The sequence below is a fragment of the Schistocerca americana genome, chromosome 11 (assembly GCF_021461395.2).
Source record: "Schistocerca americana isolate TAMUIC-IGC-003095 chromosome 11, iqSchAmer2.1, whole genome shotgun sequence".
NCBI classification, from domain to species: domain Eukaryota; kingdom Metazoa; phylum Arthropoda; class Insecta; order Orthoptera; family Acrididae; genus Schistocerca; species Schistocerca americana.
This window is the reverse complement of record NC_060129.1, coordinates 104,722,002-104,739,195: the sequence shown is the minus strand read 5'-3', so window position 1 is coordinate 104,739,195 and position 17,194 is coordinate 104,722,002. Positions and strand designations below refer to the sequence as shown.

The following is a 17,194-nucleotide window of genomic DNA, read 5'->3' as shown; positions in this document are numbered from 1 at the left end:
GACAGTCTGTTGTGCTGGCCACTCAGCTACTGGGGGCAGAGCAATGGTGATAATGTGAAGATAGTCCTTGCAGCCTTTATGGCATTTACCAGATATATTTCAGTACAAAACGTCTAAAAGTGGTCAGGAACATCATATGATGATGGCAGTAATAACCAGTTACTAGTAATGACATTTGTTTTGGTGTTATCATGTAAATACCACATTATAACAATTAATGGCACTTTGTCAAAATAAAGTACTATTGTCAATATCTCTCATTCCCTTTGTCATTTGAAATCCGATTTTAACATATCACTGTGGGTTACTTTACTCAATTTCTGTACAGAACCTTCAGAATCAACACAAGCTTATTTTCAGTGATGAGACTATTAAAATAGGACAGTTTCGAGTCAGGATTTTAGCTTCATGAGAGTAGCAGTATTGTAAGTTTGTGAATTCAGAGCTCTGTTCTTACTTGAATAAAAATAGTAATGATTTTTGTCTCAGCAAGCGTTACTGAGAGAACAAAATATTTTCTGTTATGATTATAGAAGACCATCCACAAAGACGCAGTACCAACAGGAACTGTAGTAGAAACATGTAACTAAGTAGCTGGACAGAATAGTGTAACAACATTACTATAAGGAGAATGACACAATTTAAAATCCATGCAATTTCATTCCAAGTCACAACCAAAATATCTCATCAAGTGTGCGAAGAATGAGAGCCCACAAACTGCAACTAGATCAGCATTCCCTAAATATTTAAAAGCCACTGCAGTATTATAGCCCAGATAGCAGCACACTATTATGTTGCAAGAACCACAATGACAGATACATTCTCATTTCGGTAAAAAGCCACACAGCTTAAAGTGTTGCGAAACTCATAAATGCGTATCACTTAAAAATAACTGTCTCAAGTTATTAAAAGTATGACAAAACTTAATAAACAAACTACCTTACACCAATAAGAAATTGGTAGTAAATCGAAAAAAACTGACCAAAAACCAACATTATGAAGTATGAAGCAAAGCATTAGTAAAGATTTCTGAAAACCTCACATTTACTCAGAGAAATTATGGTAAATACACACCATGAAATCATGTTTAAAGCATATAAAAGACAACTAAAAAATCAAATTAAAACAAAGCAATTTGAAAGAAACTACATTTGATAAATTAACTTATTACAATGAAAATTAAGCATTCGGATTAAATTCATAACCTAGAAATCACACTGAGCTCTTTCAACTGTCCTTGTGTTTCTACAAACAATTGGAATTATAATCTGATGTTTGTACAGTAGTTACATGATATTTAAAAACAGACAAATAATTAAAAGATTTGATGCATAAAATTAAACTTCATTAACTCAGAATTATGTACAGAGCTTTGTAATACAAATATTTTTCACAAGAAATGCGGCACTTGAACTGGCAATAGTGTATTGACATAAAATTTAACAAAGCAGAAAAACTGAATTACTACACAATTTACCAAAAGACCCTTCTTTGTGAAGATACACTGTTGATCCAAATCATTATACCCACTTCCATAGGAGGAGTGTTTGCTACGCAGTGGCACTGTGGTTATGTCATGTAGTAATGAAACTATACAACCAGATGTGAGTGGTTATCATTCTAGTGACAGTATGTGAAAAAATGGCATAAATAACTTTGCCAAAGAGCAGATGGTTTTGCCTGGCGTCTGGGTAAGTGCATCTCAGAAGCACGAATGTGGTTGGCTGTGCAGATGCTTCTGTCATGAGCCTCTATGGAACATTGTTGAAATATGGTGAAACCACAAGTTGACAAAGGTTGCAGGATGCCCGTGCATTATCTAGAACAAGCAAATCAGAACCTAGCTGCTCTGTGAAGTGGGATAGATGGCAATCTGTGGAGACAGGAGAAAATGCTTGAGGAGGCTCGAGAGTTTCAAGCTATTAAGCAGACACTGTTAACATGAGGCCCCAAGTTATATAACAGCTTTGTATTCCCATGTTGATCTAACAATGTTGTAAGTTACAATAGCAATACAAATAGGACACTCGAGATTGGACTGCATACCTATAAGGAAGTGTCACATGTTGGGATGAATGACATTTCTTTCAGACCAGGTCAATGGTTGTGTTCAGATATGTCATTATGCAAATGAATAGTTGTTTCATACATGCACCACACAACAGGTGCAGGAAGATGGAGGCAGTGTCATGCTATGGGGTATATTCATACGAGATGGCAAGAAAACAGCTGGTGATAACTGAAAGCACCATGACAGATGTGGAGAACATGAACATTATTGCAACCTTATCACTTAATGCTTGATGTATTTACAGAGAGTGACAACATCTTGCAGCAGGATAACTGTCCAAAATACAAGGTAAGAATCACACTGCAATGGTTCGAGCAGCATGATGGTTCACACTGTTGTCTTTCCCACCCAGCTCACCTCATTAGATCATGATGAAATGAATCTGGGATGCTATTGCACACCAACTAGACAGCAACGAACCAATAGCCTACAGTTAATGGGAAAGGTGTGAGATGTGTGTAGACTTATAGTCCAATTTACAACTGAAAAACTAACGAACTAATGAGTCCAAACCATAGAGATGCACTGTTGTATTGCGGTCTGTAGGTGAATCAAAACGCTACTAGGTAGATGATTATAATTTTTCTCTTATCTCAGCATACTTGCCACCATCAGTTATTTCCCAATGGATGTAGATTATTGATCACACAAATAGCATTACTATTAAGGAGGTAAACCTCAATAATATGTTTGCATAATCAAGAGATTTTTGAATCTTTGTCCATTCTTGAGATAAATTTCCTACATTATGAATGTGTAATAAACAGATTTCTGCTGTCGCCTTGGTAGTGGATACAGCTTCATGAAGATTTAAATTGCAGTTTCTTTCAAATAATTAGCAGCATACTGGTACATTCTCTTGAAGAATATGGGGTCCTGATAAATGCACAGTACTACTACTCAAACGAGTAAAAGATATATCTCAATGCACAAATTTCGGGTAGCCCGATCATTAAAGCATGGAGCATTTGCAACAAAAAATCACAATTGTGCGCTTCATATGTTGTATTTAGTATCTAACTTCTTCAAATGTGAAGCTGCGGAAATGGATTTGTCGTATTTTTTGTGACCTCTCTGTAGCACATGCGAACAATTTTCATAAAACATGAGTGGTCTTCTATGAACATGTGTAGGTCTACAGACCTCAACAATACTTTGAGTGGTCTCTATGTAGTGTGTATTAATTTGTGTTTCCTGTGACTGCCCCAATGAGTAAAAGATTTTCCACAAATACTACATGTGTAGGGTCTCTTTCCACTGTGTAATAACTTGTGGGCCTTGAGATTACTCAATACATTAGACCCCACAAATGTGATACTTGTGGTAAATTGTTTCTCTCCTGTGTGTATTAATTCATGTTTCTTGAGACTGCCCCTTTCAGTAAATGATTTTCCACACACACCGCATTTGTGTGGTCTGTTTCCTGTGTGTATTAAAATGTGGGTCTTGAGATTGCCCAGCTGAGTAAATGATTTTCCACAGACATCGCATTTGTGTGGTCTCTGTCCACTGTGCATTAATTCATGTTTCTTCAGATTGCCCCTTTCAGTAAACGATTTTGCACACACATCGCATTTGTGTGGTCTCTTTCCTGTGTGTATTAAAATGTGGGTCTTGAGATGGCCCGACTGAGTAAATGGTTTTCCACAGACATCGCATGTGTGTGGTCTCTTTCCTGTGTGTATTAAACTGTGGGTTTTCAGATGGGCCGACTGAGTAAATGATTTTCCACAGATATCGCATTTGTGTGGTCTCTGTCCAGTGTGTATTAATTCAAGTTGCTTGAGATTGCCCCTTTCAGTAAACGATTTTCCACATACATCGCATCCGTGGGGTCTCTCTCCAGTGTGTATTAATCTCTGTCTCTGAAGATAGCATAACAAAGGAAACGTTTTACCACAAACATCACATTTGTGATGTCTCGTTGCACTTAGCACAGTGTGGACATGAACATGGTCACTTGTAGATAAAATTCCACAGTCATTACATCTTTCGAGTTTCTCTTCTACATCTAGATCTACATCTATACTCCGCGAGCCACCTTACGGTGTGTGGCGGAGGGTACTTATTGTACCACTATCTGATCCCCCCTTCCCTGTTCCATTCACGAATTGTACGTGGGAAGAACGACTGCTTGTAAGTCTCCGTATTTGCTCTAATTTCTCGGATCTTTTCGTTGTGATCATTACGCGAGATATATGTGGGCGGTAGTAATATGTTGCCCATCTCTTCCCGGAATGTGCTCTCTCGTAATTTCGATAATAAACCTCTCCGTATTGCGTAACGCCTTTCTTGAAGTGTCCGCCACTGGAGCTTGTTCAGCATCTCCGTAACGCTCTCGCGCTGACTAAATGTCCCCATGACGAATCGCGCTGCTTTTCGCTGGATCATGTCTATCTCTTCTATTAATCCAACCTGGTAAGGGTCCCATACTGATGAGCAATACTCAAGAATCGGACGAACAAGCGTTTTGTAAGCTACTTCTTTCGTCGATGAGTAACATTTTCTTAGAATTCTTCCTATGAATCTCAACCTGGCGCCTGCTTTTCCCACTATTTGTTTTATGTGATCATTCCACTTCAGATCGCTCCGGATAGTAACTCCTAAGTATTTTACGGTCGTTACCGCTTCCAATGATTTACCACCTATGGCATAATCGTACTGGAATGGATTTCTGCCCCTATGTATGCACATTATATTACATTTATCTACGTTTAGGGAAAGCTGCCAGCTGTCGCACCATGCATTAATCCTCTGCAGGTCCTGCTGGAGTACGTACGAGTCTTCTGATGTTGCTACTTTCTTGTAGACAACCGTGTCATCTGCAAATAGCCTCACGGAGCTACCGATGTTGTCAACTAAGTCATTTATGTATATTGTAAACAATAAAGGTCCTATCACGCTTCCCTGCGGTACTCCCGGAATTACCTCTACATCTGCAGATTTTGAACCGTTAAGAATGACATGTTGTGTTCTTTCTTCTAGGAAATCCTGAATCCAATCACAAACCTGGTCCGATATTCCGTAAGCTCGTATTTTTTTCACTAAACGTACGTGCGGAACCGTATCAAATGCCTTCCTGAAGTCCAGGAATACGGCATCAATCTGCTCGCCAGTGTCTACGGCACTGTGAATTTCTTGGGCAAATAGGGCGAGCTGAGTTTCACATGATCTCTGTTTGCGGAATCCATGTTGGTTATGATGAAGGAGATTTGTATTATCTAAGAACGTCATAATACGAGAACACAAAACATGTTCCATTATTCTACAACAGATTGACGTAAGCAAAATAGGCCTATAATTATTCGCATCTGATTTATGACCCTTCTTGAAAATGGGAACGACCTGCGCTTTCTTCCAGTCGCTAGGTACTTTACGTTCTTCCAGCGATCTACGATAAATTGCTGATAGAAAGGGGGCAAGTTCTTTAGCATAATCACTGTAGAATCTTAAGGGTATCTCGTCTGGTCCGGATGCTTTTCCGCTACTAAGTGATAGCAGTTGTTTTTCAATTCCGATATCGTTTATTTCAATATTTTCCATTTTGGCGTCCGTGCGACGGCTGAAGTCAGGGACCGTGTTACGATTTTCCGCAGTGAAACAGTTTCGGAACACTGAATTCAGTATTTCTGCCTTTCTTCAGTCGTCCTCTGTTTCGGTGCCATCGTGGTCAACGAGTGACTGAATAGGGGATTTAGATCCGCTTACCGATTTTACATATGACCAAAACTTTTTAGGGTTCTTGTTTAGATTGTTTGCCAATGTTTTATGTTCGAATTCGTTGAATGCTTCTCTCATTGCTCTCTTTACGCTCTTTTTCGCTTCGTTCAGCTTTTCCTTATCAGCTATGATTCGACTACTCTTAAACCTATGATGAAGCTTTCTTTGTTTCCGTAGTACCTTTCGTACATGATTGTTATACCACGGTGGATCTTTCCCCTCGCTTTGGACCTTAGTCGGTACGAACTTATCTAAGGCGTACTGGACGATGTTTCTGAATTTTTTCCATTTTTGTTCCACATCCTCTTCCTCAGAAATGAACGTTTGATGGTGGTCACTCAGATATTCTGCGATTTGTGCCCTATCACTCTTGTTAAGCAAATATATTTTCCTTCCTTTCTTGGCATTTCTTATTACACTTGTAGTCATTGATGCAACCAGTTTCTTTCACAGTATGTGTATTACATATGTCATTAAACGATTTTTTAAAAGTTTTCCTGGGTACCTTGTATGAAGGGGGCTCCTCAGTCTGTTCCACGATTCCGTCTTGTACACACTCAAAGGAGATATTGTTTTCATGATCATCACTGCATTCAAGTTTCTCGCTGTTGGTAGCAGATAACGCTTGGTCACCCTCCCTCATTCTCAAATGTTCTTTAAAGCAGTCATCAGTGGGAAATACCTCACCACATGACTTACACACATATGAAGGTGCCTGCACACCGTCAATGTGGATGAAGACATGCATTATGAGTCTGTATTTTGAAGGGAAGCTCTGTAGGCAGAAACTACAGTTAAACTTATGGAATTCCTTTTCCCTGATGCTACAACTTAATCTTGTGCCACATAAGCCGTCTTCTTGAGAAGTCTGTATTTTGGTATAGTTGTGAGACACACTGAAATCTGTTGACTTCTCTGCATATATCTCCAGCTTGTCATTGACTACTCCTTGATGTGATGTTTCTTGATATGAAATGTCACAGCTGTCACCAGCACTTTGAATAAAACTGAGGAGGGAGGAAAGAGTGAAATGTTGATTTACACAATACAGAACAATATTTCACCATCCACAAAATCAGGGCCTATAAACCAAAACATAAAAATGTATGGCCATCACAGATAACTTAGTAAATGTAGGTGATTTAAAATTGTCATGACATTCTACCAGAATGATAGAATTTTCCTAATATGAAACATTTTTATAAAGCAAATGACCACAGGAAATTGAATAACGCCCAGTCTCATTCAGTGCTGACTAGGTTCCCTTATTCTCTAGTAGAATCTATTATTAAAAGTCTTGCAGTATTTTTAAAATACTGTTCTACAATCTTTTACACCAAATTATTATATTTATTAGAAATAATAGCTTTTGACATAAAAATTTGCACCAAAAGATAAAGGGAAACAAAAAATAAGAGTAATCTATGATTTTAAAATAAAAACCAATCACTATTTCCATGTGGATTTTTTTTTGTTTTGGAGGACAGTTTAGGCTTTGGGTAGAAATTCGTAAAACCACCAATGATCAATCTATTTCTGAAAGCAATGAAGCATGGCATTTTATTTGACTCCAGATTAATCACCAACTCCCACCAACATCACATTTCTTATTGACTAGGTGGTATGGCCATCAACCATGTCGAAAACACCTGCACATATATAAGAAATAATGTCAGGTTAATAAATGAAGGAACACATACATAAATTTCCAGACTGATAAACAAATGTGAATGACATACACAAATTATTCCAACATTACATATGTATTGTTAGACGCACAGCTTACGTGTAGCCCTTTCTAATTGACATACTGTCTGGCAGGGAGGATGCCAATGCAGTTACAGACTCCCATTCAAAATTATCTTTACAACTACTCAATATCTGGCCCCTTGGAGTTCCAAAACATCCTTGACTGAATCAAACAAACATATCAATGGTGACACCAGCACGAATCATGTACAGCGAATCCTACCATAGTCTTCTGAGAGCAAATAATTGCAGTAGGTGCATGGTCCATCCGTGTGACATCTGGGTCCAATCATTTCACCTGCAGCTACCCCATTCCATCACAATGAAAATGGACATCTTTGAGCTTCCCAATGAGGTCATTTGAGTGTGGATATGGCTGTGGGTGGGTAGGAGCATGCACATACTCCTGTGCTATTATTCTATCCTGATTGCTGCTTTTGACTGTTTTGCTTTTTGATGGATATATGGTTTCAAGTAACCAATGACAGTCAGAAGCTACAGTTTGCTTTTATCAAAAACCGTAACTTTGCTGCAGAAGATGTCTGTGCAAAGAAACATACTAAGAAATATTTCAGTCATCAGTTCGGTCATACAGGTTAGCCTTAAAAGCTCTGAACAAAATGATCATGATCTCAATTGTGCTGCAGATTGTTGATTGCTATTTTCTCAGATATACTGCAGATCACATAGTTGTGGTAAGGTTAGGACACGAGTTTGTTTCAATGCTACAAAACCTGTCATCTGCCACATTTTAGTCATAGGTCACTTAAAATCAGCTGTGTTTGTGTGTTGCCTATAACCAAGCAATGTAGCTGGTAGTGGATGTAGCAATATTGCAGTGGCAAGTGACACACATCAGCTATCAAGTAGTTTTAATCAGACTACAGTAAAAGCTATTTTCTATGTGATTAATAAAAACCTTTGCAGTTAATCACTACATTGCGTAGAACAGTTATACACTGTGTCAATAATGCCATACACCAGAAAACTTTCTTTAAGAGAAACTCTGAGTAAAATGGGCTTCTGTCTAAAACGGCCAGACACTAAGTTAATGTAGAATATTACATCCCACTGACTACAGTACTGTACGCTGAATTTTTTTTTTAAAAAACACCTTTTCGGTATGCCCTATGTAGGTATATTACTTACACAGTTGCTTCCACATAGGCCATATTATAAGAGTAGATGCCTGGTGTGCCCATTATCAAAGTGGCTGGGAACACCTCCCACTTTCAAAGCTTACAGGTGACATAGATGGCAGGCACTGCCTTTGCCCTAACACTCCTATCAACACATACAAGGAGGACACAGCCACAATTGCACACTGTTCCAACATATTATCTGATTAGGGAAAGGCAGCGTATTCCAGCCATTCACATTCTCAGGATCGAGCAATATCCTTCAAATGTACACTGGATGTGAGTGCTCAGTTTCTTGGATTCTACAGACCAGGTATGGCACATGCTGATAGAATTTTTCTTGTCATTTGGCTTACTGTCGGTGAGGGCCACCTTACAGTAATTATTGTGCAATGTATCATTTTACCCTGGGTTCAGTAGAAGAGGCACGATTGCTTTCTCACATAAAGCTGAAATTTTCCTACTAGTTCAGCTGTTATGTAGCAGTACTTGAAAATAATAAGTGATATCTAGGTTTCTTGTGGCATTACATCAACACTGTCTGAGCTACCTCCTTTTCTCCCCTCTGGTGTTTAGGTTTGTTCCTGCCTGATACAGGAGTTTTATGTGCTATCAAAACAATAATAAATCCTCCTCATTGCTACTCATATTTTTGTTGACCCAGATCACAAAAGAAACAATGCAGACAGCTGTTCTGTGCTAAATATTCACTGTAGATGAACAACATTGGAACTATCACCAAGCTTTGCAGATGATGAATACTGTGGGTTGACACTTACTTCTACAACAGGGCAAGTGCACCAACAGTGTGGTGAATCTACCTTGCAATAATCACAGTCTGGCAAGATGTAAGCATTTTTGAATATCAGCAGATGGTAAAACAATCCTCTGTTTGCTCTATGTGGTACCCACCTCAGTGACCTCCTTTTGACATGCATTTGTGTGTAGGTTACAATTATAATTAAGCAGGATTAGAGACTAGTTGTGAGAAAACAAATAACTGTGCTGAAGTAAATTCTAGCACTTGTATTTAGAAGACATAGCTCATCTCTCAACCCACCAAGAGATGCTGACATTACACCTGCATATTACTGACATTAATATCTCCTACAAATGAAATGACTGGCAAAATTTTAGGATAATATTAGCAATGCTTCTTGCAAAGAGGATCTTGGCAAATCAAAACAAAATCTATTGTTATCATTGAGTAACTCCCCTAAGAATTGATACAGCTAGTGTCTGATCTCAGTCCTCACTTAGCCTCACTTATGCCTCACACACAGCAAAAACACAGTTTGTCCATTCAGCAATCCTTACCCATAGTGGCAACCAGTCAGATACTGAGCCCTGACAGCATGGTAGTATTGAAACATTTACAGAGTGACTCACATGAAATACTGTGACCGTCTACAAATAAAAAGTTTCATTTACTTCAAATGTACTATCAAACTATGAATGCTCCATTGCAGTATAGGAGTAATTAAATCAATGAGAAGCTTTTGTGTCATTACTACAATTGATTAGGGAGATGACAATTTTAGGGTTTTCACTGTGGAACTTGGCGGTTCCAACACAAAACCATCAATATTTGCATCTAGGGGCTGAGTCCACTTGTGATTCATGGGATAGGGTATTTGTACCTGATGCTCTGGAAGCATCAAGTCTCATTATTTTGACAGTTGTTATTTCATTTATGTTTTTTCTCCAATGAGTATGGTGGTGGCTTTAGGTTTCAAGTATTTTCTATCTTGTTCTGTTGGGATAGAGTAGAACATCAAGAAACACCCCCATCAGCTGCCACAACCCCCAAGTCACCATCAAATGTGTTCTTGAAGACTTTGCTAGTGAAAGTTCCAACACTGAATATACCAAGATGTCTCATTGGAACCACCTTCCCATAACAAAAGTGAGTGACAGTCATGGTTCAAGTTGGTACAATTGTTGAAACACTTATGTTCCTGAATCATATGCAGCTTTCTGCTATTTCCCATGGAGTTCTTGTCCCTTAAATGACACAGTACAACAAAGCTTGTGATATTTGGGACTTTTGGCATCATTTTAAAGATGATTGCATGAGCAGTTACACATATTGTTAACCCTTATGAACTTGAGTTTAATATTATATCTTTTAACTGGAACTTACCATTTTAGTTATTCATAATTTTCCTCAAGTATGTGTTGCCTCATTTCTACCAGCCAATCCTAATTCCTGTGTAGCTCCTGAACAATAACGTATGATAACCAATAACTTACTAAAGAATGTAGTGAGAATATATGATATTAAGTGTACAATTAAAAAGTCTATCAGCATCTGCACGGCACAATGTCATGATTTCCTAATTTTATGACTTTTTGGTAATAGGTAAATTATTTCACATGTTTCAGTTGTGTGGCACCCACTTACCATATGAAACATTTATCTTGGCAAAGTGAAGTGACATGCATGCCTTAACACAACAGACAGACGCAAAGTACATAAAACTGCAATGGAGGGATATCTAGGGAGGGTCCACACACTAACATGTGGTTAATGAAGATGGATGGCAGGTCTTTCTAGTAGTAAAGGTACCAGCCACCCCATACCATATGCTTGCTTGCAGAGTATCTATGTAAATATAAATGCAGAATGGTTTGGATGATTATACAACTTGGTCTTGTACCATTAGCCAACATGACCTTGCTATGTTAGTACTGTGAACAGCTAAAAGCAAGGGGAACTACACCTATTGTAACCACATGCTGCTCTGCTGCATAGTTTAATGATCATGACATCCAATTGGGTAAAATATTCCAGTAGCAATATAGCCTCCCAATAAGATCTCTGGGAGGGGGCTACACTCGTGGATATCATCAGGTGAAAGAAACAATATCGCTATATGTCAGAGTGTGGAATGTGAAGTCCCTCGATTGATTAGGTGAGTCAGAGAACATGAAATGAGAAATGGATAAGTTGAAGTTTGATATGGTGGGAACAAAATTTCTGGTCAGGTGAATACGGAGAAAAGAAGGGTAATGCACCTGTAGAAGTTATTATAAATAAGAATACAGAAATGTAGGTAAACTATAATGAACAGTATTGTTGACTCAGTTTCATAGCCAAGACAGATAAAAGGTAAAACTATCCACAACTGTACAGGCACATATAATTACTAGCTCTGTCAATTATAAATAACTTAAAAGAATGTATCAGCCTTTACCTAGATAAAATTTTGAAGTGGTGCAAGGATTGCCCACTAGCTTCAAACATTACGACTAAAAATAGTGTATTTCACAAAAATGAGAGACATAGTATCATATCACTACTCTCATATGTTCTTGAGTCTAGCAATATGTGAAGATACCAAAAGGAATCATTACATTGGTTCAGTTGTAGGTACAGTAGTCGGTCCATTGCTACGATACCAGAGAATCCATTGCTAGGATACCGCAGAAATCCAATGCTTTCAAAACAACTGTGCGACTCACCTCAGAACATTGCTGGAGGTTGTATGATGCTTATCATATAGGCCTAACCAGAGATATTAATCTCTTATTTCACTGTGCTTCGCAAGGAACAAGTTTAGATCTAGACACAGCAGTCACACTCATCTATGAGCATTTACTAGGTGAAAAACGGTTAATTTTTACCATGGATATACACAGTAAATGCAGAATTGAATTTTTTCCTAAAAATAATTTTGCAACCTCATCAGTCCAGCTTTCCTACACAACAGGTCAAGTGGCTACTACAGTTCTAACACCAAAAAGGCATAGCTACAATTTGGGATGAGAACATCTTGTGACAGGAAAAAAGAGCTTTACTGAGCACAAAGGAAGATCTAATTGTGCACTACAGACAGTATAGCAGAATATTTCACTATCACAGTTTGTTGTCTTCTGAAGTAGGTAGAGCTCTCTCTACCTTGCACAAGATAATCAAGTCCAAGGAGTTATTCATCTCTTCCTCTTACTTCCAGGCAGTATTGTGGTGGTTTACAGAATAAGAATACTAGGAAAATTATTAACACAAAGTTTAACTGTCCATCCACACTGTGCCCCTTATATACTGACTGATAACATTTGTCCTGTAATTTCCCTCTAATTCTGTGATGACAATAGTTTCCTCCAATGATCTGAGCGCAACTGATCAATATTCATTTTACTGTCGTGGCCAGATAAATTACTATCAGTTTTGCTCCCAAATCAGCCAAATTTGCAATGTGTGCACTAAGTCCTTTTGGGGAATTGTACTGTGTTGGATTTCCCATATTCAACATAGGGGATTCTAGGTGTCCTTGGTTAGCTTCTCACAAGTCACAAAAGATGACTCACCAGTTAAGTCTTCATGGCCATACTAAAGCTGACTACAGCTGCTTTAGGAAATTTAATAACATGATGGTGGCCTGTAAACTGTGAATACAACAAGCTTGTTTCCCAATCCACATTGCTGACACAGTAATCCAAGAGTTGTTCACCCCAACATTCATTAATCTGAAGGGGCTGAAACTTGACTCCAGGTTTTGGATATATAACCACTCACCCTTTCCTCTTACTTGTTCTACATGGTAGGACATTAGCCTGTACCCATCACATTGAATTTGTATGACTTCCATGTCATTTTCAATTCGAGTAGTTAGCACTATACAGCTGCTGACACCTCACCTGCACTTTTGTATAAAAGAAGTACACTCTTTTATTAAAGAACAGACACACAAACCAGCTGTTTTATAGAATGTGTTACTAACATAACTGCTTTGTAATATTTTTACTTATGAATAATAATGAACCATCATATATATTTCAAACATCATGCTTAACATGAATTCACTTAAGATGATCACTTCGTTAACACCAGCAGAATATCAGTACTGGCAGTGATGTGCATGATATTGTACAATGTTTTACTGGTTAACAAATTTCATTCAGCATGAATTACAAACTGTGTTTGAGTCTGTAGCATCATTACATTTTTCATTAAACCTGAATTGTCAATGTTTTTCTTTTTTCCTAATGTTTCTCTAGCTGACCTTAGTGCATAATATTGTTGAGCAATCACCATCAACAAGGGAAACAAATGTGACACAAACAGCGCAAAAAACTAGATTCTATCAACAAGTGCAATTCCATGTTGAGATGTGCTTTTATATTCTTTAAATAGAGCCAGTAGTAGTAACACTGAGTTCCAAGAAGTGAAAGGGTTGTCATGCAGTAGGAAGCACAAAGCACAGATAAGCAAGTGAAACTAAAAATTCTGCAGGAAGCAGAATATGGTGTATTGAAAAACAGCACAATTGGAAGAAGGTTTAGACTCAGCAAATTTACATTATCCACACTACTTAAATGAAATGTTCTTAATTCTGCTGCTCTGTGTTCCACGTGCATGCTGAAGTGACTTCACAGTGTTATATATGAAGATGCTGAACTTCTACTTTTACAGTGCTTCAGCTATATGTGCACCTCCATTGTACCTGTAAGTGGAAATATAATTCAGTGAACAACAAATTAGACTGCAGAAAATTTAGACATTCAAAACAGACTTCAATTGTTTTGTTTGTTGGCTGTGTAAGTTCCAAAATAGAGGCCAAATTTCATGCTCAGTGATAGGCAATGAAATGAATAAAGTTGATGAAGAAGGGGCAAGCATTGGTAGCATGAATTTGACCAAGTGAGAGAAAAGTTTGCTGTATCTTAGGCCAGCAATGTGGACAAAACTAGTATTTCTTTACAACTTCTGCCAAGTCAAACCCACAAAACAAAAGGTGACATGTGGCATCGTGGGGCCAGCAGTAAACAACATTCTTGGGTGATCAGTAAATCTGAGAAACTGATATGTTTTAAGACCATAAAATTAGTGCTTCACCTTGCATCTACTCTCATTACTGGAAAGCTTGGATTGACAGTTAATCATAAATGGATTTTTTGTTCTGTTTGTGCAGTTATTGCAAACCACTGTTATAAATGGGACTGATGTACCTTGTAATATTTGAAAGCATCTTTTAAATCTTCTGCAATAACAGAATAGTACATATAGTAGTGTTTTCTCTGATAACATTCATAATGTTGCTGTAGTCAGTATATACTGTATGTATATACTGCAAATGGTTAATATATAGAAAAAATAGAACTCCAAAAACAGAACTTTTTAAAAATAACTTATGGTATTTTGGTCCCTAGGGGTTATTGTTTGTTTTCCTTTCACATGGAGTAACTAAAAATTTATACTGCTCAAAAAATTCTGCAGTGCATAATAAAAACGTACCTTAAACTATCAGATGCTTTTCTTATTGAGGCTGCCACCTGAAATAGTACAAAGAATTACTGGTGATTTAAAACTGATGAAACAGTAAATAAATAAAATTGTATTAACACCCACTAACATCTGAATGTTCCAAACAGTACTTCGAAACAGTATTATCAAAAAGAGACACTACATAAATGTAGCAGTTATTGAAGAAAATTATAGGTAAAAATTAACACTTCATTTCAGCACTTTGTTTTTAGCTGTGTAAGTAACTATAGAAACATTGATTTATTTGAAAACAAATTTCCTACTTGATACTTCAAAATTAAATGCGTGAAATACATTTCACCTCTCGGGCACATGCAATTAGGCAAAGTACCAGAAAAAATTTTAAAAAAATCGTCCGATTTTTATTGATGAAACTGGCAAAGGAAAGAAATGCAGAAATATCTATCTGAACTGCTATTAATTGTATTTTTTTTCACAACTGTAGCATTAAATATTATGCCATACTCTTGAGATAGCTCACTGCATGGAACATCATAGTCGTTAAATGTCCCATCACTTTCATCCACAGAGAAAATCCAGGAGTACAGCTTGACATGAAAGCTATAGGAATTATTACATGAAGTGGTTTTATTTTATATGCATATAAATGACAAAGAATTGTGTAGTACCATAAATAGGAAATAAACAACATGGTCAACATGAGGACAGTGTTCTCTCCAAATGAAAGAATGTGCTTTCATACATTTCACAGCAGATGATGGATTAATACAACTGCAGATAAATTCAGGTGGCAAATTATAAACAGCCAGTATACAATGAATACATATGAAGAAGCAATCAGAAGGTGGAGAGCTACAATAGCACTAAAACAAGTTTGTTACTGGAGCCTAGCAGAAAACCTTTAACGTCAAGGATAATCCAGAAATGCAGTCAGCAAACCCGAAGATGATCACCTAATGAGAAACGTGTCAGATTAAACAAACTATTTCACAATAACAAGAAAGACTGAGTCATCTCTGACAGTAAGTTGAATTAAGGTAACTATATCAATTAATTGATTTTTAAAAAATAACTACATTGAAAATGAGTAATAACAAAGAAGGATAATGTATGGTGAATTGGAAAAAGAAACCATTTCTTGGTGGTGGTCATGATTTGTTATTCAAATTATGTAATTTAATGAAGCACCACTTTCATGTTATTAATAAGGAATATAATCAGTACAGCAAGGAACTTCACAACACATGAAATTTTAACATAAATAGAAATAACAGAAGGTTTCGAGATAGATGCAAAGGAAACTATCCAGCATCACCACACTGCCACCTGCATGAAAGAGCACTTCTTAACAATAAGCTGCCTTATTGATGTATAAGCCATAAGGGGCATACACATCTCATATTCACCTGCCAACCTTGAATTTTGTCTGATCTCACAGTACGTCATTTTTTTGTCGGGGTTTGTTGAAGGCTCTATCTATTTGCCTTGCCATGCAGTAACTTAAGGTTCACTAAATAAAAAAAAATAAAAAAAACTTTGAGCACAAGAACTCCAAATGTGTTTCAATAAGTATGGGACAAATCTATTGCCTCAATGTTTGTTGCGTGTCCAGTTAAAGGAATAGTGAATTTTGTCAAAAGTGAATGAAAACACTGAACTTAAACCAAATTGTGAAAAGTACCCCATTACACATGCATGCATATAGAAGATGTACTCATGATAAATTGAATGGTTTTTCTGCAAATAAAAGCTTTATAGCTATACATCTGAACATAAAGTTATCCTACATTTGTATCTTTAATCGTGTCCAGGATATAACCTTTTTGGAACCTACACACGATCTGGTTACACAGCTATCACTTCCATTTCAGTAAAAAGGGTGATCTTACTCTGTTTTCTTGTGCTGAATTTATTTCTTCATTTTTTTTTATTTCATTCATAAATTTAATTTCTCTTTCAGTGTGAAATCATACTGTAGCCTATATCCTGGTCAGAGAGAGGGTGGGAAGGTTGGTTAGTTATTCATTCATTCACTCACTCACTCACTCACTCACTCACTCACTCACTCACTCACTCATTCTTGGATCTACACATTGTATTCCACAAATCATATTGTCTAGAGGGTTGCAGAATGTGACACATAGCATATTAAAAAGCAGAGGCTGCTACTGCAGATTACTTTTGTGAAGTCTACTGACAATCAGATACCTATGACTATTGCTAATCTCCTCACACTGATAATTATGGGAGATGTTTCCAGATTACATTATTATCATTATTACTATT

At 37.2% G+C, this 17,194-nt stretch overlaps 1 protein-coding gene across 6 annotated transcripts in view; it reads right to left on the bottom strand.

Annotated features, from left to right (window-relative positions):
- Positions 1-2,582: 2,582 nt before the first annotated feature.
- The window catches only part of LOC124554185 (zinc finger protein 723-like), a 97,858-nt gene continuing 83,246 nt past the window's right edge, over positions 2,583-17,194 (bottom strand). For 3 of the 6 annotated variants that reach the window (XM_047128254.1, XM_047128255.1, XM_047128256.1), the window contains 3 exons: positions 14,918-14,955; positions 6,230-6,798; positions 2,583-4,076 (listed from right to left, as the gene is read on the bottom strand). In XM_047128254.1, coding sequence (XP_046984210.1) covers positions 3,238-4,076; positions 6,230-6,798; positions 14,918-14,955 — 1,446 coding nt within the window. In that variant the 3' untranslated portion in view covers positions 2,583-3,237. Of the gene's footprint in view, positions 4,077-6,229; positions 6,799-7,246; positions 7,441-14,008; positions 14,127-14,917; positions 14,956-17,194 lie in introns of those variants that run through there. The other 3 variants (XM_047128257.1, XM_047128259.1, XM_047128258.1) reach the window with 2 other exon arrangements.